At 36.1% G+C, this 26,121-nt stretch overlaps 4 protein-coding genes across 6 annotated transcripts; 1 reads left to right on the top strand and 3 right to left on the bottom strand.

The window, feature by feature from the left end:
- Positions 626-5,791, bottom strand: LOC109711162. Of its 2 annotated transcripts, XR_002216524.1 has the most exons (11): positions 5,574-5,791; positions 4,797-4,892; positions 4,589-4,663; positions 3,549-3,617; positions 3,059-3,135; positions 2,054-2,142; positions 1,848-1,977; positions 1,499-1,589; positions 1,299-1,364; positions 1,001-1,221; positions 626-873 (listed from the first exon to the last, which is right to left on the bottom strand). XR_002216524.1 is itself a non-coding variant. In XM_020234084.1 (10 exons), exons 1-10 carry the CDS (start codon positions 5,751-5,753, stop codon positions 1,102-1,104), a joined length of 993 nt encoding a protein of 330 aa, XP_020089673.1. In that variant the 5' UTR covers positions 5,754-5,791; the 3' UTR covers positions 913-1,101. The 2 variants fall into 2 exon arrangements, 1 of the variants encoding a protein (XP_020089673.1); XM_020234084.1 differs by lacking the exon at positions 626-873 and having other exon boundaries at positions 913-1,221.
- Positions 6,820-10,682, bottom strand: LOC109711293 (putative laccase-9). The gene is made up of 6 exons (XM_020234257.1): positions 10,523-10,682; positions 9,568-9,719; positions 9,189-9,433; positions 8,826-8,954; positions 7,727-8,695; positions 6,820-7,196 (listed from the first exon to the last, which is right to left on the bottom strand). Exons 1-6 carry the CDS (start codon positions 10,628-10,630, stop codon positions 7,066-7,068), a joined length of 1,734 nt encoding a protein of 577 aa, XP_020089846.1. The 5' UTR covers positions 10,631-10,682; the 3' UTR covers positions 6,820-7,065.
- Positions 20,258-21,261, top strand: LOC109712039 (16.9 kDa class I heat shock protein 1-like). The gene is made up of 2 exons (XM_020235458.1): positions 20,258-20,498; positions 20,713-21,261. Exons 1-2 carry the CDS (start codon positions 20,288-20,290, stop codon positions 21,036-21,038), a joined length of 537 nt encoding a protein of 178 aa, XP_020091047.1. The 5' UTR covers positions 20,258-20,287; the 3' UTR covers positions 21,039-21,261.
- On the bottom strand, positions 21,671-25,670 carry LOC109712175 (shikimate kinase 2, chloroplastic-like). 2 transcript variants are annotated; one of them, XM_020235595.1, is made up of 10 exons: positions 25,147-25,669; positions 24,103-24,149; positions 23,937-23,991; positions 23,768-23,840; positions 23,570-23,657; positions 23,294-23,376; positions 23,081-23,210; positions 22,706-22,784; positions 22,094-22,158; positions 21,671-21,949 (listed from the first exon to the last, which is right to left on the bottom strand). In XM_020235595.1, exons 1-10 carry the CDS (start codon positions 25,361-25,363, stop codon positions 21,878-21,880), a joined length of 909 nt encoding a protein of 302 aa, XP_020091184.1. In that variant the 5' UTR covers positions 25,364-25,669; the 3' UTR covers positions 21,671-21,877. The 2 variants fall into 2 exon arrangements, with proteins under 2 accessions (XP_020091184.1, XP_020091185.1); XM_020235596.1 differs by lacking the exon at positions 21,671-21,949 and having other exon boundaries at positions 22,125-22,199; positions 25,147-25,670.

Below are 26,121 nucleotides of genomic sequence, written 5' to 3' on the forward strand. Positions count from 1 at the left end.
TCTTGTGTGATCATTATACCAACGAGTACCCAAATCTCAAACCCAAAAATGTCATGCATATCCAAAAGTGGGAGAAAACCGTACATATCTATTTTTTCATACATATGTACTAGCATATTTCTATTTATTTAAGATTACAAATCCAAAAAAATTGTTTAAATCCTCCCGTGGGTTGAGTGTCAGAATTATACTTTATTTTGGGTACATAAGTAGCATTTCCGTACTCAAACTATTTAAGTTTATCATTTTTAAATTTTGTAAAAACCCTAAACTTATTGAATGAAAATAAAATAAATGTGATCTAATTGCAATTTCGCCATGAAACCAGTGACAAGTTTAATTTAACCCCTTTCGGACCTTGTTTGGATGTCGAAATAAAATATTTCATAATAATCTATTCCGTATAAAAGAAAAAAATTATGTGTGTGATTGAAAATTAGTCGTTTCATCGTTTGATTTTTTTTTTTTGCTTAATGAAAAGTGCTAACATTTATGATTTGATATGATAGCATTTTTTTTTTTCTTGAAGGTGATTTATCTTGTAGCCAAAAATAACTTAAAAAGCCAAATATAATACTCATTTTAAATATTCGATAATAATTTTTATCTACTAAATACTACATACTTTTTAAATAAATCAAAAAATATGCCGAGTAAGATATTCATACATCCAAACAGTACCTAGAAACCTGTAAATGTTAAATGTACATGCACTACCTCTCGGGTGTAAATTATAAACCCCATCAATCCTAACGGTGAGATTTCTTTAAAGCCTCCCAACCCTTTGTATCCCCAACCTGATACAGCACTGCTGCTGGCTTGCTTTTACAGTTAGTGTGGAAAGCAACGACGGCCAAAAATTGTGCGCGATACCTGCATAGTTAAAACAATTTTCTAGCAGAACAGCAATAATAACAAAAAGACAAGGAACATGCATTTCATTTTTTTCTCAGAAACAATAATACGTAAGATATCGACAAGCGTTTCCGAGTTCCCTCACCAAAAACAGTTAAGACGACAGTCGGTCTTTGAGAGTGTAAACAATACACGACAGAGGTGCCACAGCGGCGTTTGTATTTGTTAAGATGAAAGAAGCAAACTCTAAGCAGCATTCTCAATTGCCTGGATACACTCCAAAACACTAGCCTTCTTCGACATTGCCGACATGAGGGCTTCGTGGGTGGCTGCATTGTTCTTCAAAAGTGAACAGGCAAACAATACCTGCATTCGATTTCTTTAAGAAATTAAATCTAAGCACAATTGATAAGCTATGAAACCACAGAGGATGAGAAACTTACTGCCCATCTGGTAAGGCTCTGCTGCTGCTCTTTGCTTAGCTGCGGCTTGCTCCTGTTTATAAATCTCTGCATGGATAGAAAAGAAAGAGATCACATCAAAGTCAAGGCCCCAGAACTTTTCTGATCAAAGAGCTGTGTTGAACTATTTGCATGTATGAAAATTTAAATTATTGGATGAGTTAGGTAAATCGATGAAGTACCTGAAGGGTGAAAAGATCTGCTGATTGGCCAACGACTTTATCATATTTCAGACCTTCTGCAGCCAATCCAGCCATTGACACAACAGCCAATCTGGAGAGAGTCTCACAATTAATTGTAAACAGTCCAACTAGTGCAGTTCATTTGCTGCCTTTTACACAGGCCCAATTACTAAATATGACTTGCAACAGATTCTAGTCTAAGAACTTTTGCCTATGTATACTTTGAAAAAAAAGAAAAAAGAAAAAAGCCAAGCTCACTGGTAACACTCCAGCAGCAGATCTCCTATGAATAAAAAGAATTAATAAAAGCGAGTGAATCAATGTTTTAATATTGGCGGTGCAGAAATACCTGTCCAGCTCCTTATCATCAAGCTGACCACTGTATATTAGCTCTTGCAACCTCTCATCAACCAAATTGACATGTTCTTTTCCAATATCCAGAGAATATCCCAAGATAGGAAGGCCAATCAAGTAGGCCACTGACATTAAAATATTTTCTAAGTGTGCTGACAGTCGCATCTGGTAAAATTCTACACAAAAGAAAAGAAAATATACCCAAAAAATGAGCAGCTTCATGTCTTGCAATTCTCTCTTGGTAATCAGGGAAGAACGAAGAAAATCCACCAATTGCGGCCTGAAGTAGACTGCAAATGCACATAATTCATAAAACAGAATACAACATGATATATGTTTGTCCTAATCTTACTTTGGAAAGCATAAAGAGCTTCTGCCAATTACCCAAGCCTAGATGACTTTTTTTACATATTTTATACAAGGAGGATTCCAAAGTATCCCTTCTTTTGCAAACCTAACAGCAGTAACACTATGATATCCCCCTCCCCACCAACAACATAATAATCCAAAACGAGACAAGGGTTGTCTATGATTAGATACTGCTCGTTCCTTGGATATAGCCTATAGATCTATCATATGGAACTTCTTTGACATGTATAAATGCCTCATGATGAGGGTAAATTTTCTCTTTCTTTTTTTCCCTTGTTTTTTAATTACCTACGTCATGTACACAAATTTTAAGAGTGTGTACAGTTCAGGTTATAACAATGTCTGAATCTAAATATCACGTCGTTATATTAGTAAAGGCATATAACTTCTCTTTTTTTTTCTCCTATTATTTTATATGTTGAGTTGAGCCCACTTTAACAACATAACTGAACTAAGCAACTAGTAAACTTTCCATGTCATTTGGATCTTTCCTCTGCAGGTTTAAAATATGCTCAGGTTGAGTCTGCTAATTTACTTGTCTTTTTTTCTTCTCTCTGAAAACACCTTTTGTTATCCAAGTGCCTAGGTGTTTCTGTGTTTCTTTCATTTATATCCAGAAGAGTACAGATCATATATATTGTAAGAGGAATGCACCTGTTTGAATGTAGCATAATCAAAACAAAATTGCATAGCTGTTATTGAAACACTATTATTCAGATGACAAAGAGATAACTGTTTTGGTATAGGGAATCACCCTGCATCTCCTCACCATTCAAAAAAGAAAAAAGAAAAGAACAAAGAACAAAAAACAAAAACTGACAAAGAGATGAAAGATACCCAGGAGATATGCTCCCAATAGCCAGCACTATAAGTGAAATACTTCCAAGTAAGTATGGCACGAAGAAACCCCAGTCCTGCATATTGCACGAGTTGGCCAGTAAATAGTGAGGCCTTGCGAAAGACTAAATCCCTGAACTTGACAAAGCCAAACACTAAAGTATTCAATTTTACAATGTTACAATGTGTGATGCCATACAAGTATGAAAACCGGCTTGTAGCATGAGTTAACGCGGAGACACTGTATTATCTTTTATAGTAACTAAAAGCATAATTCCTTGACCAGAGACAAATATTTTTGAATACTAATCCATCAGTAACCCGTAAGAAGAACACCATTAGCAATTCAATTTAGTATATATGCTTATACTTGATTATTATGCAAATGACAACCGGTAGGAAACACTCATCTTCTTCCTCAAGACCAATAAGTAGATTAATAAAATTTGAAGCTCTTTAACATAGTTGAAGAGAGAGTTAAAAGATGTACCCCAGGAAGTTGGCCAGCAATGACACCCAAGAATCCTGTGGTTCCAACTACCGTAAATAAAAATGCTGCCTGCATCACTAGAATAAAACTTAATGAGTAAAAGAGATAAAAGTCATCATAATAAGGGAAAGTAAGAAGCTAAGTAACCTGATCAAGGTCTCGATAGACCTTGAAACATAGACAATCTGCCTACATTTTTTAGGGAACATTTTGCCTCAAAAATGAATTTAACTAAGTAAATAAAGAAGTTACAGTTCTTCTCCTTTAACAGGACACTATATACATCTTTAGTCCGGAGGACTACGTTTAAGTTACATGAGCCAATATTTGAACAATATGATGGCTCTCCAGCAGGACCAACTCTTCTCATGGCTAGCTACACCTTATCCTGACATCACTTTTGTGAGAATTCAAAACCAATTTTAAGAGAATTATATGACAGACTCATAACAACTGGTCAGTTTTTGTGAGTATGCATTTCCATTTAAGAATTTTGTTTGATCAAACCCATGCTGTTATAACATTTAAGCAAAATATATATACATAACTATGTATAGTCATGGAAACTGCCAGCAATATAAGAAAATTTTCAGACATAGGATATTCTGGTAGATTTGTTGAAGTAGAAATTTTCTTCTCCAAGAGTTTCCCATGCGAACTAATTAAGATTTGAACTTGCAGATGTAGATATACTACACTTTCCACAAAAAGAGGAGAAGTTCCAATTCCAAACCCTATAAATTACCGTCATCTCAAAAAAAAGAAGCAACACCCTTTTGGAGAGCAGTAACTAGTCTGAGCGTAATACAAAATGTAGTAGGCTAATATCGTATCTTCCAACTGTTTCTGCTGCTCTTTCTGTCTCACTGAAAATGCAATGTTGCTGGATACTTATGGAGTTCTGCCATTAAGATGGCTCTGCTATTTGTACTATACTTATGATGCTGTTGCCCATTAAAACAGAAGAACATGCTTTCAAAATAATGCAAGATAAGAAACAGGAGCATACAACAGTAAACAAACTGCGTGAGAGGGCTTACATCATTCCTCACACTTGGAATTGCAAGGTTCTCTGCATTTTTTATTCCAAGGGTAGTCAACTCCCGCAAAGATGTCTGTATTCATTTCCAGAAAAGCATTAGTACTAACAATTGTATCTACCCGAGCAGATTAAATAAACAACAAGTTTGTATTAGTGATTGGTATACATGATATTTGCCCCACACTTCTCCAGAATGGTGGACTAACCATACGGCGTGATACATATGGCTGGGAACTCCATTTCTTGGCCCAACCAAGTTTGCTTAGTTGATTAAGGGTCTCTTTTACAGCATCGCTGTCCTTCTGAATCAGAAAAATCATAGTCAAAGTCATGTCCATTGCATTATGCCACAGCATTTGCTTAATCATCTATAGATTGAAATATATTCATAAAAAGCATGCATTTAAACAAACACAAGGATAGAACTATCTCTGCACTCTCAAGAAACTCTGACCAAATTAACAAAGAAAGCATTAGTATAAGACCAAAGATGGACCAAGCAGGATGCAGTCATTCTTGTAGGGGGTATGCTAATAAGGGCGTTCTGTCAAAATCTATAAATATTCATGGCTAATTATGGTGATGCTAATAGTTAACAATAATACAGACCCAGAGTATCTCGTCAATGTTAACAAGCATTGGGATGACACATAACGACAACACTCGTTCATCTATAAAAGAAAAAAACAAAAACTTCTACAGGAAGTGAGCTAGCTCGGCTACATACATTCCTTATCAAAACATTGAGTGGCCAAAATTGTTATTTGACATGAAACCAACAAATCCAGTACTTATAGTATGTTTGATCCGTGCCTACAATTGAGAAAAAAAAAACTTTGTCGATTGATCTTTACAGGAGCATGAGATATCGAAGGCCTGAGTCTAAAAACTACTCAACAATTAGATGATATTTGGAACAATAAATGAAAATGATCAAATCCAAAGTTGATCACGGACGAGAATTTTAGGGAAATCAAAGAGACCTTCTCAATCGCTGCTTCGAGAGCCTTAAGGTCGACTCCCGGAGCAGCAGAAGCAGCTCCGATCCGCCATTTTCTCTGCGTATCCGACGCTCCAATGTGGGAGGTGAGAGGTAGAGATCTAGGGTTAGGGTTTGGACGAGGATTAGGGACGAGAGGTGAGAGGACGATCGCGATCGCCATTTCTCTTCGTTGCTCTCCCACCGTCGGAAGCGAAAAGAGGGGATAACGTTTCGGCGCCAAGGGAAATACATTTTATAGTAACGAGTTCGGATCTGAACCCGCTACACGAGTCAACCCGAAATCGTCGCTCGTTTATCATCTTGGCCGTCGGATCCGAGCCATATACGATCCTGACCCTCTAGTTTGGTAGGAAATATAGAACGGAGATGGAATGACATGTGCGTATATTACCCCCTCTTCTCCTTTTAAACCTTTTTTTATTATTATTTTTCGTGCCTGTGATTCTTGCCCCTAGTTCCTAAGGTTCTAAATTTGAAGTTTTGATACTTCACATTTTTAGTTAAATTTAGTTTTTTTAAAAAAATAAACAAAACTAGTTAGTTTACTATTTTCTCTCTTAAAAAAAAAATAAAAATATTTAACTCTTTTATAGGACAAAATATTGTTTGATGGTATTATATACAAACGTAGATGTTTTTTTTTTTTTTTTAAGAGATAGGTAGCATGCTACCCTTTTTATTTTTTTATTTAGAAATAAATTTAGCTAGAAATGTAAATCAATTAGGATTCGAACTTGGGACTTCGGGTATCAACCACCAAATTCTTTGCCAAACGTAGATGTTAGGAGAAAAACCATAATGATATATTTTTAACAACTTCTTTGAACAATAAAATTTGGAAGTACCAAATTAAATATGCTGCAACTAATGTTAGCTCGAAATCTCATTTTATGCTTATTTCGAATGATCTGCTAAATAATGTTATTGCTGTAAGTGTCGGTGGAACCGTACATAGATAATAGATAAGATTCTCAAACTTTACTGGTCCAGGTCCAGTCACCGGGTTCGGCAGTTGGGTTCCAATTAATTGAACCCGTCCAAAGTATATATTCAACATTAATTAACACCGGGTTTGAAAAATCCAACATTAGTCTCAATCCCAACTAATCCAAATGGCTTAACTCTCAAGTCTCAACTCGGTCATGTACTGACCTAAACATATGAAAGAACTACTAAAATATGTCTTTTAAAAAAGAAAAGAAAAGAAAAGAGAGAAACTAAGATTGTAAAAAATTCTTAATTTATTTATTCAATTTCTGAGGTAAAACGTTTTACAAATTAACAAACAAATAAACCAATTGTAAATTACAACAACAACATCAGTAGTAAAATTCCTTAACCAACTCTAGGGAGCAGTTCCCCTCCCATTTATTATTCTATTCTATACTTTCATATTCAACTCGATTATGTTTACAATTGAGTTAAGCAATGTTTGTATTCAACTCTATGTATAGAGTCCTTGTTTGATCTTCTTAGCATGGAGGCATATCCGGAGGAGGTGGCAACAAACGTTCCTGGGGGCCTTTCCCATTTTTCACTATAAAAGCTGTGTCCATTCCCCAGGTGAGGTGACGGTCCAAGTGACAGTGCATGAACCAAACACCTAAAACAAAACAAAACAAACACGTAATGAAAAAAGCGTTATTTGTGTCTCAAAGTTCAGATAACTATGTGCATGTATAATTTTTTATATAAAATAGAGTCATATTATGAATAAAAAAATAAATCGATAAAATTAGTGTGAAGATATATATTGGCCAAATTAATTAATACCTCACTCGTATTTATTTGTGTCTCAAAGTTCAGATAACTATGTGCATGTATAATTTTTTATATAAAATAGAGTCATATTATGAATAAAAATTTAAAACTTGATAGTTCAAATAAATACGAGTGAGGTATTAATTAATTTGGCCAATATATATCTTCACACTAATTTTATCGATTTATTTTTTTAGTGTTTAATTATTTTAAAAAACATTTAAAAAATTGTGCAGATGTGTACAATTTTTTTGTTCACTTTTGGATGTATTTTAAAAAGGTATTTTGTGGTCCGGTCTATAAAAATTCAAGTGCAGGAAAGGAAGGACCGGAAAATCAAAGCAGAAGAAAAAGACGTGGGAACAAACTCACCAGGGTTAGCCGCCCTGAAGCGGATTGCGGCCCAGCCGTTGCGTGGCACGCCGAGGGTGTTCTCGTACGCCGGGTCCACCAAATTGTACCCCAGGGGATCTTTCTTCTCGTCGTAGTTCCCGAACCCTCTCCCCACCACGTAGAAGCTGAACCCGTGCAGGTGCATGGGGTGGTTCTCCCCGGCCAATAAATTCGTCCCCTGGAACACCACCTCCACGCTCGTGTTGTACTCCAACACCTTCACCTCCGTGTTCCTCTTCGTGAACACCATGTTCTGCGGAATCATGTCGGCGGTGAAGTTGAAGTAGGACGGCGGGCGGTTGGGGAAGTCGGTCCCGTAGTCTCCGGCGATGCTGTGGTAGTACGCCCCGAGGATGTCGATCGGGGGGTTTTGGAAGCTGTCGTTGTTCAGGCTCGCCGCCAGGCGGTTCTTGCCGGGCCCCGAGCACGTGCCGCCGGGGCACGTCAGCAGGTTGACCGAGACCGTTATGATGATCCGCTGGTCGATCGTCTGCGGCACGTCGACCGGGTGCTCCTTGCTGGCGAGCGACCGCAGCCCCGCGGTGAATACGGTCGCTGCGTTGGTGTCGTTGTACCCGGGGAGGTACGGGAGCTGCGGCGGCACGGCAGGTGCGGAGGCGCTAGAGGTGTATTCTAAGATGGCGGTGGCGGTCGTGTTGTCGAAGCTGACGTTCTTTGCGCCAGAGTAGGAGCGCGCCGCCATGTAGAAGCGGCAGGGGGCCGAGGGGTCGGCGCCGGCCGGGTTGTTGGCTTCGAGGAGGACGTCGAAGGTTTGGCCCGGGGTGATCATGATGAAGTCGGTGGTGAAGGGCTTGGTGTAGCTGGCGTCGGTGCCGACCACGGTGAGCTTGTGGCCGGCCACCGCGAAGAAGAGCTCGTTGTTGATCGCGGCGTTGATCACGCGGAGGAGGTAGGTTTTGCCGTACTCCACTAGGACTTTGAAGGTATCTGCATGCACATGAAAGGATGAGATGAGATGAGTTGTGGCCGGAAAAATTCCGGCAAATAAACTATGCCGCGAAGGCTCCGTCCTCGTCATATAATTTATTAGTCTGTCCTTCACTACTTAAACTATTACCTTTTCGGGAGCATGGATAGAAATCCCCAGGCTGGCCGTTGATGGTGTAGGCATCAGAGATTTGAGCGTCGGCGCCGGTCTGAATGAGGTTGGCCAGGACTTGGCTCACGTTGGCAATCCACCACTCTCCTGCAGCATCACGTACGAATTAAGGGGGCAGAAAAAAAAAAACAAAAAAAAAAAGAAGAGACGGTGAGCTGCTTAATTTTGTTTGACTAGAATTGCTGAAAACAGTATCAACGATCTTCTCATTTTCAATAAAAATTTCACGTCAATATTTCACTGCTAAAAAAAATAGAAGCTTTATAATTTGTAATGGTCGAAATTGAGGAAAAAAAAAAAAAAAACCTTAAAGGAGCGTACCGAGAAGGATGGGGATCTCCTTGTGAGGCTTGGGGAAAGGGAAGGTGGTTCCGCGCGCGGGGTGAATCACAATGGCTCCGTAGAGGGTGGCGCGATCCCAGTCGCTGTGGGCGTGCCACCAAAGGGTGCCTTCCTCCTCGGTGAGGTCGATCCGCTGCGTGAAGTTGCCTCCCGGCTGGATCGGGCACTGCGTGATGTACTCCGGACCGTCCGACCACGGGTTTCTTGGCTCGTCGACTCCATGCCTTTGTAATTTACGAAACACGATTGCCACAAAATAACAAGTAAGTAAATCAATTAGTACATTTAAGCAAAATTAACCTTACTTTACGAAATTGAGTAAATAATATTTAATGGAAATTTTTTTTTTTCGTAGTACCAGTGGAGGGTGATATTGTAGCTTGCACGGTTGTACACCTTGACGATGACCGTATCTCCGTTGCGCGCGTAGATGGTCGGCCCCGGGAATTGACCGTTAACAGTTAAGATGCTCTTTGTGCGGCAGAGCCGAGTGTAGTTGGTTTCTTCTATCTGTAACGAGAATATTTGCAAACAAAAGGTCAAATATCATGAATTATTTATATTATTATATTTCAAAGTAAATATGTATTAATCGAAGCTAGAAATAGTCCAAATAAATGCCAATTTTTTTCTCTCTGCAACTTGCCTTAGCTAGCTAGTTTATGTCGAATGAGTCTTGTGATGGCATTATTTAATGATTTTATTTGATTTTTATTTAGGTGCATGTACCAAATTCATAGTAAGAACCAATAACGCGGGAGTTGGTAAAGGAAAAGTTAACAATGACGTTCAGATTAATTAATGAGCTAAAATGTGAACTTGGTAGGTAAACTAGAAAGTAGGTGTGATATGATATTACTTTGGTCCAGGTACAATATAGAATACTGATCAATCATATGTTTCTAAAATGGAGAGATCAACGGCTTTACTGGAGCCAAACTAAATTAATCTGTAGAATTTTCTAGCTCCCTTCAAGCGTTAGCAGAACAAATTACACTACCCTATGATTAATTAAGTGAGATTTAGACACATAACCTTTTATTAGAAGATAGGAAATACGATATGAAACGATCAGTTACACCAAAAAGTTTAAATTGCTAAAACATAGTGTTTAAATATTTTATATTTAACGTGTGCTACAATACTTTGTTTATCTACGTCATATGCGTAGTGACAAGCTAATGCCTCTATCAATACAAAATGATGCAATTAATCCTCTCCATATATAGTAACTAACATAATAATCACATAGTTTTGGGGCCTATATATATATATATATATATATATGCATGTAATTGTGAAGGTACACTTACAACGAAGGTATGGTGATGAACCTTGGCCCAAGTGGGGCTAGCTAGGGCACCAAACAATAGAACAAAACCTAACACTTGCATCATGGAAACCTTAAGAACGCCCATCATTTTAGAAGGAAAGAGAAAGAGGAGATCAGAAGCACTTTAATTTGCTATGAGCTTTTTTCGGAATGTGTGGCTTTTGGGAGCAGCTCTGCTAGGCTATTTATAGCCCCATGCATGCAACCTATTCCATGCATATGAATGTACTTATGGAACAAACGACTAGTTCCAACGAAGCTGCGTTGATTGCTTCTTTAATTTTCTTCTTAAATTTCTTGTGCTACGCGGTAAACACACATGTGCATACATAAATGCATGCGTCACATGCATCATTTGATCAGATAATTCCAAATGCTAAGCTCTTCTACCAAGTTTACGTGGGATCGATTTAGCATTTATTTAGACAAGTCAAATAATTATAATTAGGTTGAGGTAACAAAATAAAGCTTTATCTACTTGGAGTACATAGTTTGGACTTTTCTTTCTTAGAATAGTCAGAGAGAGGCTTACTTCGATCGTTGGTCGTAATTTGGGTATTAAATAGAATAAGTCTTTTTTATCTCCAGCGAATAGGTGACCAACTATATATTTGAAGGTCAAATCAGAAGATCCCGAACATCACCAAAATTGTTAGATTAATAAGGTTAGTTTAAGAGTCGCAATCAGAACTACGGCAAACGTATAAAACGCACCACGTATATACAGTGTTGGAAAAACATATTCATATGTATATGGTACTCCCGCACATGCATTTACGTGTAGCAATATCGAACCTGAGCTAAAGCTTCTAATCCTTTCCAAGTTAATTACATTCATGGAAGCTACAAATTTCATGTGCGTAAAATGATTGCTGTTTGCATGATCATTTGTAGCTAGTAAAGCATTTGGAAATTAACACAAAAAAGCTTTAGACTTCTGATGCAGCAGAAATTGAAATATAAATTTTCGTTAGAGAAGTTAACTCGATAAGTCTGAACCAAAAGCCTAAGAATATAATTAATATATTTACTTGAACTCGTACAACCTGAAAATTTAATTCTGTAGGTTTGCGCACACCAGTATATCAATTTTTTCAGATCTTACATATTATTCCATGCATGAGGGTGAGGGCTATTTGTATATAATTTCTTTAGTTTGGAGGCTCAAACATAGAAGGTCTAGCAAAGAGTTTCTGAATTAATTTATAAAGATATATAGAAGTTGCTAGGAGGTTTTGGTATAGTATTTTTTTTTTCTTAATATCACTTCTCAAACAGCAGCAATGTAACATTGCCAAATAGGTCGATAATGCATGTAACTGCTAAAGCTACTATTGGACTCTTTCTTACAAAATTGATCTTTTAGGTATACCTAGTATTAAAGTCAGTTCTAAGCCTGTTGTACTTGACATGATTTGCCTTAATTATATATATCCATTATGTACGTGAGTGGAAATATTAATAACAAATACGTACATGAGATACTGTGCATTCCTAGAGGCAATTTCTTGCACGTAGGAATTGAAACTTAAATGATGTCCTAAGCTTAGATTTTGCTTCTACCTACAGTCATTGTGCTATTCCCATTGCTAAATGGAGGAACATATATATGACTCCTTATAGCGCTACAATTTTTTTTTTTTTTTGAGAGATAGATAGCACGCTAGCGCTACAAAATTGAAATGTAGCTATGAGCGTTAAAAACAAAGATCTAATTTGAAACTTTCATGAATATTAACAGAAAAATCTATTAATTAAAAAAAATCAACAAATTAGTTCTATCTCCTTGTAACACTTATCTTAAACAACACACACACATCCTAGCTAGTTACATGAGCAAGTGCGCATTGCAGCAGTGAATACGTGTACGTGATGTATATTCTGCATCCTTATTGGCATTTCGGGCATGTTTGGTTAATGATTGGAATAGGAATGGGAAATGGAATTGGATTGCTTTGGAATGGAAAATGGAATGACGAATCATCCAAAAATGTTTGGTTCATTATTGGAATGAAAATCGGAATGAAAATTTAAAATTTTTGAGAGAGGGTTTTGATTAAGAGAGAGAAAAGTGATGAAGGGAGAGGAGGTAGGTGTTGATGAAAGAGAATTTTAAATAGTTTACTTTGGAATGAGCCAATCCGGGATTCAAAGCCGGATTGGATCATAAATGGATTTGGCCATTCCCATTCCGGAGTGGAATGGGAATCGGAATCCGATTCCTATAAAACAAACGGCAATTATCGGAATCAATAAATTTCATTCCGATTCCATAGTCTAAAATAGGTGAACCAAACATGCCCTTAATTACACAAGCTGAGCTCGTAGAACACATTAAACACTGCATGCATGCATGCAAAAAACAAAAAAAAAAAAAACTGTGGTTACGTATTGGAAGAAAATGAGAACTAAATTTGACTACTCAAATCCGAATTATAATCATGGGATTTAAGCCTTACACGTTACGTGACCGTTATGGTCACCATCTGTACATACTACAAGCTCGCACGTGTCAGCATATCATGTATGCATGGCGCTAAAATGACACAATTAATATTCGAGATTATGTTAATATATGCAATTAGCTTCAAAAAAATATTATGGTTAAGTTATGGAAAATGCATATTCAATTGGAGAAGGTGCACCAAATTTAACGGTCACGACTAATTTGCACGCAGGAGAAACCTTCGGAGACAAGGGTTTTTTTTTTGGAGTCCCGTGCTTCAACGCCCCTACGGGGGGCCCATCTTGGGAAGAAGAACACGCTCCCTTGCTTTTTTTTTTTTTTAAAAAAATAATTAAAGGAATATAAATAAAAAATGAAATTAATAAATAAAAATTAAGAGAAAATTAAAAAGAAAAACTAAATATCCGAACTAGGAATATGTACAAGAATATATTAGATGAGTATACGTACAAATACACGTAAAGATTATTTTAATTTATTTCAAATTAATATAAATTTTTATATTATATTTATCCAAAAATTTATAATAAAAATTATATTTTATAAATTTATATGTTATATTTTATTTAAAAAATTTGCAATATCATATATTATTTTTTTTAATATATATTGAATATTTTTACACATTTTATGAATTCTGAATAAATTTAAAATTTAAATATATTGTTTAAACTAAGGCATCAAAATTTAATTAATATTTACTTTGAAATTTAAAATTTAATGTTGATTCACCGTAATTAAATATTTTAATTGTTAATTAAAATTTGATATCCAAAATTTATAAATTTAAATTTGTTAAATTTTAATTTGTTTGATCCACTGTAATTAAGAATTTTTAATTGTTAATTCAAATTTGATATCCAAAATTAAATCCAATTCATGATTTAAACTCAAATTTTAATTTTAAAGTAAAATCTATGGATAGGAATGTTATTTTTTAACAGATTGATCATAAGCGTTCGTTTTTATTTGAAATATTTTTTAACAAATTAATCATAACAGTTGGTAGGAAATATTTTTTTTATTTTTTTAATTCCATTTGTCTTTATAAGAATTTCTAAATATTTTTATATATAGTATAGATAAATATAAAGTGTAAACGGAATTATTATTAGATAAATTATTAGATAAGATGGGATATATAAATATTATGTTGGTGGTTGTTATTAGGAGATAGGGTACACGTATAAAATATGAAATTTGATACGCAATGTCTGAGAACAATTTAAATAAAAATAAGTGACAGATCACAATTCTGTCTTCATCTATCAAAACTATCGACATAGAATGAACTTATAATATGATGATCAAGTCGATTTCATAATTATAAGTTTTATAAACAGTACGGATGAAAATAATTGCTTGGAGAAGTGATTCTCTGCCCCTCAGAATTCCAAGTTGGAATGATCCCACGAGATAAAATGCCATGCGTACTCGACGCGACGGTGGCTCCATACGGTGTATACACTTTGAATGAATACTCTGAAACATGTCACAGACATTCAGGTGCAAAATCTGCCCGTCCAATACATAATTCCTCGATCATTGGATTATATCTAATGACTAAAATTAATATATTTTATAATAATTTAAAAATAAAATAAAATATAAAAATTAATATATTTTATAATAATTTGAAAATAAAATAAAATAAAAGTTATACGGCTGTGATTTATACCCGTAAAAGTTGAATAAATGATTTTATTAATATGTGATTGAAATTATATTAATAGGGAGTGAAATTTTGAAAAAGAAAAAAATTTAAAACTCGCTCTTTTATAAATAGTATTGATATATTTTTCAAAAAATAAAAAATAAAAAAGATTAAATTAAAAATAGGGTTAATTTCATATAGGCTCCTGCAATTATAGTGAAGGATGAATATATCCCTATAAAGTTCAACTTTTATATATTATCGTTACAAAAGTTCTAATGCTTTCACATATATCCCTTTGGTTTATTACCGTTAGAGAACCGTTAGAAAAACTGTTTATATTTTCAATTTTGCCATCACAAATATGTACCTCCAAAAATCATAACAGTACAATATAAGAGAGGCAAAATTGTCAAAAACTAACTAAGGTTGAGTATTTAACATATGGTTAATTAAAATTTTCTATCAGATTCTAAGGGTATAGACATATTTGAAAACATCAGGATTTTTGCAGAAACAATATATGAAAGTTAAATTTTATATGGATATATTTGCTAGTTACTAAGTTTGCAGAGGCCAGTATGAAATAAACCCTTTTATAAAAATATATATTTTGAATATTGGTTTACGTTTAGTTGAAGAATAAAATATGAATACTTATATATATTTTTAAATTATTAATAAATAAATTATCTGAGGAGCGCTTCTTTCCAAGTGGGTGCCGCGTCGGCTGCCGCCCAATTGGTGAGGAGGCTCCGACAAGTTGTTGTGTTTTTCGCCAGTTGGCTCAGAAGAGTTGATGGGATTAATTAAACACCCCGTGACGCAAACTAATTAGTATTTGCTGCTGAGGTTGACTAAATCATTTTAAACGAACTAAGTCTCCATCGATCATTGCCTTCTTACCAAAGCGAGAGCAACCTTAATTGGCAAGAAATGCCAGAAGGTTCTTTTCAGATTTGTACGAAATATTCTGCAGATAATTTGAAAATGATCATCATTATTTAAAGTCCGGCTATTATGTAATTTTTATTATATATGATAGGACTATTATACTTTCATAAATATAGATTTTTTTTTTTGTACTCATAAATTTTTGATCACTAGCCAAATGATGTCAAAAAATTATAAATTTTAGTTTCCAAATGCTTTTAATAGTGTAGATTAAATCTGATGGAGCCGATCGTCGATTTGGAAGCCACATCATTGAAAACAACTTGATAGCACGGAGGCTTCCGTGCTACCGATAGTATACCAGCCTAGCTGAGCTAAAAATGGTAGCACGGAGGCTCCATTAGACTTAATCTACACTATTGAAAATATATGAAAACTAAATTTCATAATTTTTCGGTATTATTTATCTATCAAACGAATTATCTAAAAATGAATGACTGAAATTAAAAATCTTATAAAAAATGATGATAAAATACTTGAATTTAAGATCAGAGATACTGATCTTACTCTAAATAGTGAAAAAAAAATTTCTATAAAAAAATCATCAGATTTGAATTGTTTTACATCATTAAATTTACAAACGCGTCACATCTATCATTAAAATTGTCAATTTTGAGACCGTTTGATCACTAGCCAAATGATGTTGAAAAATTATGAAATTTAGTTTTCAAATAATTTTAATAGTGTAAATCAAGTCTAACGGAGTCGATAGTCGATTTGAAAGCTGTATCATTAAAAACAACTTGGTAGCACGGAGACCTCCGTGCTACCGATAGTATATCAGCCTAGCTCTCTCTCTCTCTCTCTCTCTCTCTCTCTCTCTCTCTCTCTCTATATATATATATATATATAATCCGGCTACTATACAATGAATAGTACTAAACATTTGGCCTTATCAAATTTTCTACCGTTAAATCTACTCTTTTGATTTCCACCTATTAGATCATATACTATTCAACGAACCATCTACTCAACTCTATAGGACCACTATCATCTTAACCACATATCCTTTAATCAAAGAGCCGGACACGTAGTAGCACCAATGACTTGATGCTATCAATAGTATAGTATCCTAGTTCTATATATATATACATAGTTTGACTGGAGTGTTTTTAATAGTATTAAATATTTGATGCTATCAATTTTTTATAACTAGATCTACGTTGTTTTATCATTTTTTTTTGTTTGGATCATATATTTTTATTCTATCACCCACCCACTAAATTCAAGTAGAGCTTGGAAATTTTTTAATAATTTACTCAATTTATCTTCCACTTTTATTTTTTTTTGATAGAAAGTCAATGGATTTAAAACTATATATTATTATCTTATATTTTTATTTATTTTACGGAAACCTTTTAGACTAACATACAATAGGATGAAAAAAAAAATAAAGTAGTTAACTTACTATTATTTTTTCAATTATTTCATCTTCCGTAATTAATTTTCGCACCACCCAAGGCAAAGTCAGTTCCAACATTTTGAGAAAATTGGACTCGTAGGCAAATTTAACTTACAATAAAAACTAAATAACAAAGTAAATATTTAAAGCCGAAAGCTACTTAATTAAACTCCTTCACTTTCGGTAAAACAAATATACCTTACGTATGATAAAATAGTATAACTAAAAATTCTATTTATTTTTTGTAAACACCATACATCATGCAAATTATTCAAGTTCAATTTGGTTATGATTTTTGCGGTCTAAGCAAAAGCCAAGAAAAATATATTTTCATATGATTTCGACCCTACTCCATTTGGCCGAATAGTAATAGGCAATTCCAATACCAAATAATCTAGCGCAAGGGGAAATGGCATTATAATAGGTATTGGTGATTCCCAATTCAAAGTCTAGTTATTTTACATTATCAACTAAATTTATTTTTTTAAAAAAATAAATAAAGCGGATAGCATGCTAGTTACCTTCTCTTAAAAAAAAAAAAAAAACAAAAACAATAAACATTAAACGGAGTTATCTAATTAAGAGAAGTGCAAAATATATTGATGGTAACACATGATTATTGTGCTAGCATTTTTTTGAATGATTTTAGCTTTATTTACTAGCTATATATTTCAGTAATGCATGACCGTTAAAAAAGCATATATACGTAGAAAATGTTTTCTTGCATAAATTATCTTCTATTTCTAAAATACCAAAGCTCTTTCTAAACATTCCTTACTGATTTGGCTTAACTAATTTTGACTTTTTGCCTCTAGCTAAAATGCCTTTAAATATCTAAAAAATTAAGTAAATGTGATTACTCTTAGAATATATACACTAAAGTGGACCTAACCATTTAATGCAATTGTTTAACATTCCAACTCTATACGGGTCGGCCGAGGAAACAGTAGACCATTTGTTCACCAGGTGTGTTTTTAGCAAGTTCATCTTAGTGTCGGGTGTTGATGGAGTTCAGACCCTAGACATGGAGGATGACGTTACCCGGGCTTGGGACAGGTGGAGGATTAGGAAGAACCGAGGGAAGAAAAGGGCTTGCCTTACTAATTTAGCCGGTTGCTGGTGGTGCATTTGGAAGGCCAGAAACGACATGATCTTTAGGGATATACAACCAAACCCTGAGAGGGTTGTTATCACTCTCCAGCAGTTACTGAAGGAGTGGGATTCGGCTCTATCTACTTGAATTTTAATTTCTTTTTCTATTTTTATCTTTATTTCTATTTTAGTTTTTATTTTTATTTGTATTTTGTTCCGGGGCCCTAGTTGCCCCACCCTTGTAGCCTAGTTCATTTTTCCAATGAATGAAGCGGGTAGCGTGCTACCTTTTTCTCAAAAAAAAAAAACATTCCAACTCTATACCATTCTCATATCTTTAGATATATATGAAAGGAAAAAAGAAGACATGTTATGAGAGCAATTCAAAGAAGGAACCACCTAAAATTTGGTAAGGTTTGAAAACAAGATGGGATTCAACTCAGAAGAAGAAACCTTCACCTGCTGCAACTAATCAATTTAGTATCTTCTTGAGGAAACTTGTATAAATGGATCATAATCTATGGAAAACTTGGAACTCTATTCAATTCGATCTATGGGTTCATTTATGACTCCATAGCTTTTCCTATTAATTTCCAAGTCATGGATAAGAAGTTTCCACCTTCGTAGTTAATAAATATCCATTCAATATTCATATTCCTTTTCTAGAAGATAGATACATAACTACAGATATGTGCATGGTCTTCGTTGTAGATATTTAGTCACGGGGTAAAATTAAATTCGTGTCCAAGTGTTGATACTTAGTGATAAACAGCTAACCCGTGAAAGATTTTGATAGTGATAAGCTTTTTGACTTTTGATTTTGTAGAAATTTGCTGTATAGTTGACTTTGAGGGGATGCTTCGATCGTTCTTATGAGGAGAACTGGATTTTGATCCGTGTGAAAAGAATAAAAAATGCACTGATACTTCTTGTTGGGATTAGTTGAACCTTCGATGAGAAAATTAAGTTCAAGAATGTTACTATCTTAATAAAATTCAAGCTTTTGATTTTAATTCAAGTTCACAAGTCTAGCTTCAATTTTTAAAGAGTCCTCGAATTGCACTCCGATTTGTCAATGGTGTTTTTTTTTTTTTTTTCAGGGAAAAGCCTGTAGGCACATCCTTCACCCGTTTAGCAGAGATTGATAGAGCAGTCGATCAATAGTACAAGAGGAATCTGCCCCTATTTAGATGCATAAATATATTATTCAGTATTTTTTTTTTTATTTACTCAAATAGTTTGTAGCATTCGCATGTTCAAATTTCAGGATAGGCATAATATATTTTGCGGAAAAAACTTCAATGAAGAGTTCCTTAATGACGTGTCACTTTTATCTCTATCCAAAAGTTTCTTTCCTCTAGGCTTTATTTTTTTTTTTTTAGTTTTAATATTAAAAAACACTCAATGAACTATTAGGAGTTGGCAAAACCGGCATGTTATAGCGGATCGGTGGTTTCCCAACGAACCCTCCTGGGAGAGCTTCATACAGAAGTTCTATCCATATTTCACCTTCTATTTATTTTCTTGAAATAAAATAAATCATCTACTAAGCTAAATACACTATTATACCAAATCGCGGCGATTAAGATGTTTCAAGGAATTAAAATTAAATAAACTCCCAGCTTACGGTCATCCAAAAAAATTCTCAACCATGCAGATTATTACTAGATAACTTATTTCGATACCAATATGAATCTATGAGAATCACTCAACTAAGCCCCCCACATAAAGCGATCTGATATTGATCACAAGAATAGGCCCAGTTTAAAATTGCATTTAAAAAAAAAAAACATTCAATTTTATACTTTGAAGGCTCAAAAAAAAAAAAAAAGAAAAAGAAAAAGAAAAAGAAAAAGAAAAAGTGGTGGGCATCTCACCCCACAATAGGTCCATGGGCTAAGCCACAAATGGGTCTAAGAATGGGCTAATAAACTCTCGAGTAAGCCCAAAAGAGGCCCATAAAAAAGGCCCGGCCCAATCTCCTCCAGCCACCACACGCGGCAACCGAAGACGCCGCTCATCGTACACGTGGCGCACCGCACGTGTCACACTCGCGTAGTAAACAGCACATTGCTCGCATAATATATAAAAAATAAAATATTCTCGGGTGCTTATATCATCAAGCATTGTGAGATCAACTGGACGTAAGCTGAACCAAAAACGTTTCTTTGCGACCATGTCTTCGCTTATACCGTGGGTGGGGGGCCGTGGTGTGTTCGACCCGTTCACAACTGATCTTTGGGACCCGTTTGGGGCCACCACCAACTTGTTATGGGACGTCGGCCGCAGCGGCGGCGGCGTCGGCGACGATCCCGCCGTCCTCGCCTGCGCCAACGTCGACTGGCGCGAGACCGACCGGGCCCACATCTTCGTCGCTGAGCTACCCGGTTTGCGGCCCTGCTCTCTTTCGCTAGCAGAAAGATATAAATTCATTATATTTGGTCACTAGTCACTCATTAAGTTATTTTTGAATAAAGTTGAAAGTTTATTACTGTTGATATTTGTAACTAAGATATAAAAGAATAAGAATTGAAATTTTACAAAGAGATCACACACACACACGTGAGCATTACGTTAAATTGGAAATTGGCGGTGGAACAGGGGTGAGGAAGGAGGACGTGAAAGTGGAGGTGGAGGACGGGAACGTGCTGAAGATCAGCGGGGAGCGCGTCGAGAAGGAGGAGCAGAAGGGCGATACGTGGCACCGCATGGAGCGGCGGAGGGGCGCCTTCCTCCGGCGGTTCAGGCTCCCCGACGACGCAAATCTCGACGATGTCAACTGCACCCTCAAGGATGGCGTGCTCACCGCCGTCGTCCCCAAGAAGGACACCGCCCAGGCCCGCAATGTCCGGGCCATCAAAATTTCCGAAGGCGGGATAATGCAGCAGCAGCAACAGCAGGAGCAGCAGCAGCAGCAGCAGCAGTAGGAGTGGGATTAATGTGATGCAGAAACATATGTACATGTGTGCGCTATATATATACATATATATAGTAGTTGTATATGGATCTGTAATAGAATTTTGTTAACTTCAGAGAGTGCCTGGTTCAGGAGATGGAGGAGTTTGCATGTGTATATGTTAGATTATGGGGTATTGTATGCATGAAGGGAGAGAATGGTATGAGCGTCCTGTTTTGTAAGTTGTTATCTTTTGTCTTAATAAAGAACTAGCAAAATAATGTTAAAAAATGCGTAGGAAAATTGGGTACAAATAGTTAATTGATGTTTCGGTACAAATGAACAACTCGATGAGTAACACACCGAAGCTAATGTAAACTTAAATTAAAGAGGGTAATACCCCTACCCCTGTTTAATCGGAAAAAACGTAAAAAAAAAAAGGGTAAAAAAAAGGTAAACTTAAATTGCAGAAATTAAGAGTCGGATGAAATTTGTATTTAACAAATTTTAGTTTAGGAACCATGATACAACCGTTTGTCTTTAAATAAAAAATATTAATTTTTAATATTTTCAACATTATTACTATAATTTTAACTATCCGACCCGTTGTTAAGTTACATTTGGTTGCTGGAGCATAACTAGACAAAGAGCAAGTCGAAGAGAAGCGTTCTCCAATTATTTAGAATCTGCATTTGGATTTAAAGCTGCTTCTTTGCATGACACAATTATTCATTTACAAAAGCCGGGCTAAGAGACTTCGTCAATAAACAAAATACTCCAAAATTAATAAAAGAAAATTAAATGAAAGAAGCGTATACACTATATAATAATTACAGTAAAAGCTCCAGGGAAATCTCTTAGTTATACTTATTATCCCTGGATGCTTGCACTATTCCGAACCTTGGACTTCTCAGTAAGAAACATTTCAATCTTCAGCAGTGCCTGGAAAAACACAAAAAGGAAGAGTTCACACTGGAACACATACATCCAAGGAATTCGAAATAGCTAGTGTTCATAAGGTTTGAACATCTTAAAGGAACTGAATTTTCCGGTAAAGAACGTGAAAATAAGATCAGAATGATATACCTCGATGGCAATAGTGGTCGGTGAGAGCGCAGAGACGTCCTCATGACCCTGTTTCGCTGCAATATCTGCATCGATAGAGGACAGTTTTGTCAATGCATCAAGCAGTCTGAAGAAAGGCAAAGGGGTTAATATAAAGAGAGATTTGAACTGCAGATCCAAACGGCCTTCGTTGTATGTGATACACTTGTTCGCAAGCTTTTCTAAGTTTTCAGCACAAGCTTTAAACAAAAAAGAAATAAGCGAAAATAAAAGAAAAGCATGCATTGAGATTACCATCAGCACAATATTGGACTTAAAATAAAAGGATCCGAGGTGAAGACTAGTAGAGAAAGGTTCCTGAACGATAGGACATTTTAAACTCGATCTCCCACTTTTATCTCTTTTATTGGCATCCCTAACTTTTGTTCATTTCGGTTTGACTTACTTCCGTTAGTTGAATCGTGGATTCTGGTAAAGTTAACGGCTCGGTTAACCAAATCCCAGATTAACTGCTGAAAATAGCTAAATTTGGAAAGGAGCAAAAGTTGAGCGTTATGATCTTTGTTGAGCAGGTCTCTGTACAATTGTAACTAAAAGTAACGACGATGGCATTCAAGGCCCACTGAAACATACCTTCAAGGGAAACCCTTGCATCGGCATTGGCATAGGCGTCACCCCTTTGTTCTGCAAGCGCAGTGAGCCTTGCAAAAGCCTGAAACAGAGTGATGACATGTTACATATTTTTGTGAAACTACTAATGACATGCAGAGCAACAGTTCTTATGAGCGATCAGCTAGGAAGAGAGGATAACTTTTAATCAGCAATAGCATAGACAAGTAGGTAAAGGGAAAAATCGCAAGCAAAATTGCTCAGTATGTTGACACTATTGGCTGTTATGATCATATATTAGTGCTTGCAAGTCACATTGGTGATGTATGATACCAAGTGGTCCGATATTTGTAAAAGAGGAAGTTGAGAGAGAGTTTTGAGAGGGAAGTAGTGACTTACCTTTGTGTAAGGGTCACCAGATTCTTCATGCAAAAGAGGACGGGAAGCAGTCCCCACCGCAGCAATCCGCCTTGCCAGAGCTTCTAAAGGGACATCTAACCAGACCGTAATTCCCTGTTTCATATACCTCCTAATAATTCAAAATACTAGAGTTAGGTTATATACTCTGTAAAACAAAAACCAAATAAAATTATACTTTTATCAATTCCTAACCAGTTGATTGGTCGAATCACGGCGCCGCCTCCAGTTGCAACAACTAACCGGCGCATTGTTGATAGCTCCCTCAGCACTTCGCTCTTGGGACATGAAAAATGAAAGATAGAAAATTAGAAAGGAAAAGAAATTGCTTTCTTACTGAAGAAAGCAACCTCATGAAGGAAAAGAAATTGCTCATAAAACAACTGGGGAGTTTATTATGAAAGGCCACAAGGTAAAAAATTAAGCCAAGAGTAGATCATTGCATCCGTGAAGAAAACGTGGAAACACTACCTCATTATCTCTGAAGAAGGCTTCACTATACACCTCAAAAATCTGAGCAACAGAAGGCATGCCCACAGACTGCTCAACCAGTTTATCACTGTAACCAAGAGAAAAGGTGCGTATTTTTAACAGCTTATTCTTCAAAAGGGATTATATGAGAAAAATGCTTTTCTAAGAATGCTCAAGTTATTGTCAAACAATACAAACCTGTCAAAGAAAGAATACCCCAGAACTTCTGCCAATATCTTTCCAACGGTACTCTTGCCTGAGCCCATCATTCCTGCTTATGTCAAACCCAGTTAACACACTACTTCAGAAGATGCATGCGATGCGTTACTTTTTATTAGACAATTGATCGAGAAGAACTGAAACTAACCAACTAGATATATACATCGCCCGTTCAAGTAGGAGAAAACATCTTCTGATTTCCTCTGCAGATACACAAACAACTTATCAAATGGATGTACAAGGAAATAATATTGCAGGACATATAACGTCCTCACAGTAGGATAAGAATTAAACTATCCTGGACTGGTCCTAACCTTTAATATTAGTGCTTCATCAACTGAGATGTGAAAGTTCTCATGACCTACATTCCATAAAACACAACAAGGTTAAATTGTAAGAACAGTTGGAAGCACCAAAAATACACCAACCAATCAGTACACACCCTGAGCAATCCAAGTTCTAGTAATCACAAGTTCATGATACAGAAAGAAATTGTCACAAGTTCTAGTCGTGATTTTTCTGTGAGGTACCCCATACCTTAGCGATTATGCAAGTTCAGAAAAATGCACGACACATCAATAATTTCAGCATTAAGAGAGTATTGACTTGAGAGCAAATAGGCAGGTTTAACAGAAATAGAGCAGCTAACATAAAAACAATCAGTTCCGACGTCGGCAATACAAAATAGAAGCTCACTATTGACACAACCCATCAATAGAAATTTTCAAAAAATGTGTATTTATTCTTTCGTCATCAGGTATACTCTAGCAAATGTGAAATGGAAATGCCATCACAAGTTCACGAACATGTACGAAACAGCAAAGCATATAGGCATTTCAAGTAGTAAGCTACTTAGCATGCGCAATCATATTACAGCTGCAGCGCAGCCGAAAGTGTGGAGTCAAGCAGAATTCAGGAATTTTCAGTTCATACAATGTACAATGTGCCCTCTTCTTCATTATTTTCGATAAATTGAAAATATTACGTAAATATAGAACAATGCATTTTATTTCACATTCACCTATTTACTCTGAAACAAACTAAACAAAATTGTGTTTTTGAGAACTATAGGTAGATTATCATCGATCTACATATGTCATACAGTTCCAATCTTCTTCTTCTTCTTCTTCTTGTTCTTTTCTAAACGCTTTAAATTATAAATCATAGTTCTAAATTTGCTATGTACAGAGGCAATAGACAACATATTGAAGCTCGAACTTCAGAGAATAAATCTAAAACCTTTCTCCACATTATATTCAACACAAATCATAAATATTCCGCATAATCCAACTAGGAAATAAATTATATAATAAACTTTTCCACCAACACATCCAATTAGCCTAGAACCAAAAAATTACCTGTGGATTTCTTGCAACAACAAGAAATTTTAGCATCGGGGATTCCGGATCGAATCGAAGCTCGTTTAGAACGTTGATCTCCAACCCTAATCGTTTGAAACGCTTTCTCTTCAAACACACCATTCCCAAACCTCACAAAACCGGATTCTCTTCGCCCAAGCTTCTCCGAACCGATCAAAGCACGCGATTGCAACGACAAAGCCACACTGTTCTCCATCGTCTCCTCCGATTAAAACGAAGAGAAAACGCAAAAAAAAAAGGGTAAATTTCTCTCTTCAGAGAGAATCACCAAACGCTCCGCTCAGGATCCGTATCCGGCGACGCAGCATGGCTCCCCGGCGCGCGATCAGAGCCCTCCGTTCCCGATCGTGCGGCTGGGATCGGCAGGGTCGCTGAGGAGAGCTCCGTTAATGGCGGTTTCCGGCGCACGCTAGCGCTCCCCGGAGCGCGGCGATGGCGGCGGCGGCGGCGCACGATAAGGATCGGACGGCGGAGAGGGGGCGGCGAGGGTCCGCGCGCTATATACCGCGCTCCGCCACGCGTTCGCGAGTTGTAGTATCCCCATCCCAAATGCCACGAAATTACCGAACGACCCCCGCTCTTCCGTTTTGACGATTTTGTCCCTCCACGGGCGTTGCGAACGAAGGGACCATTTGGTTGCATATAGTTACGACTGCACGTAACTACATACAAATATAAATTTGATATTTTATATATTTAACTCTAACTGCTGCAGTAAAGATTACAACGAAAGGTCCAACTACAGCAGCAGTTGGAACTACGTCAAAATTGACCGCAGTTAGAGAGACTAATTTTAAACGAAAGATAAACTTATATCCTTAATAATTTTTTAAATAAAAATTAATTTTTTTAAGTTAGAGGTAATTTCACCATTATATATAAAATAATAAATTTTTAAAAATTATTTCGCAACTGCATATAGCTAAACAGGATGCATATAGTTATAACTATTGT

This window comes from Ananas comosus, linkage group 6 (genome assembly GCF_001540865.1).
Source record: "Ananas comosus cultivar F153 linkage group 6, ASM154086v1, whole genome shotgun sequence".
In the NCBI taxonomy this organism is placed as follows: domain Eukaryota; kingdom Viridiplantae; phylum Streptophyta; class Magnoliopsida; order Poales; family Bromeliaceae; genus Ananas; species Ananas comosus.

Excerpts from the sequence above, each read along its gene's own strand:
- LOC109711293 (XM_020234257.1), bottom strand. The coding sequence starts at position 10,630 with ATGATGGGCGTTCTTAAGGTTTCCATGATGCAAGTGTTAGGTTTTGTT. Across the intron at positions 8,696-8,825 it reads CTATCCATGCTCCCGAAAAG|ATACCTTCAAAGTCCTAGTG; the intron begins GTAATAGTTTAA and ends ATGTGCATGCAG. Across the intron at positions 7,197-7,726 it reads CTTCAGGGCGGCTAACCCTG|GTGTTTGGTTCATGCACTGT; the intron begins GTGAGTTTGTTC and ends GTTTTGTTTTAG.
- LOC109711162 (XM_020234084.1), bottom strand. The coding sequence starts at position 5,753 with ATGGCGATCGCGATCGTCCTCTCACCTCTCGTCCCTAATCCTCGTCCA. Across the intron at positions 3,136-3,548 it reads TTGCTGGCCAACTTCCTGGG|GACTGGGGTTTCTTCGTGCC; the intron begins GTACATCTTTTA and ends TGCAATATGCAG. Across the intron at positions 1,365-1,498 it reads CAGATCTTTTCACCCTTCAG|AGATTTATAAACAGGAGCAA; the intron begins GTACTTCATCGA and ends CTATCCATGCAG.
- LOC109712039 (XM_020235458.1), top strand. The coding sequence starts at position 20,288 with ATGTCTTCGCTTATACCGTGGGTGGGGGGCCGTGGTGTGTTCGACCCG. Across the intron at positions 20,499-20,712 it reads CTTCGTCGCTGAGCTACCCG|GGGTGAGGAAGGAGGACGTG; the intron begins GTTTGCGGCCCT and ends GCGGTGGAACAG.
- LOC109712175 (XM_020235595.1), bottom strand. The coding sequence starts at position 25,363 with ATGGAGAACAGTGTGGCTTTGTCGTTGCAATCGCGTGCTTTGATCGGT. Across the intron at positions 23,658-23,767 it reads GGGTATTCTTTCTTTGACAG|TGATAAACTGGTTGAGCAGT; the intron begins GTTTGTATTGTT and ends TCTTGGTTACAG. Across the intron at positions 23,377-23,569 it reads CCTTCTTCAGAGATAATGAG|AGCGAAGTGCTGAGGGAGCT; the intron begins GTAGTGTTTCCA and ends TCATGTCCCAAG.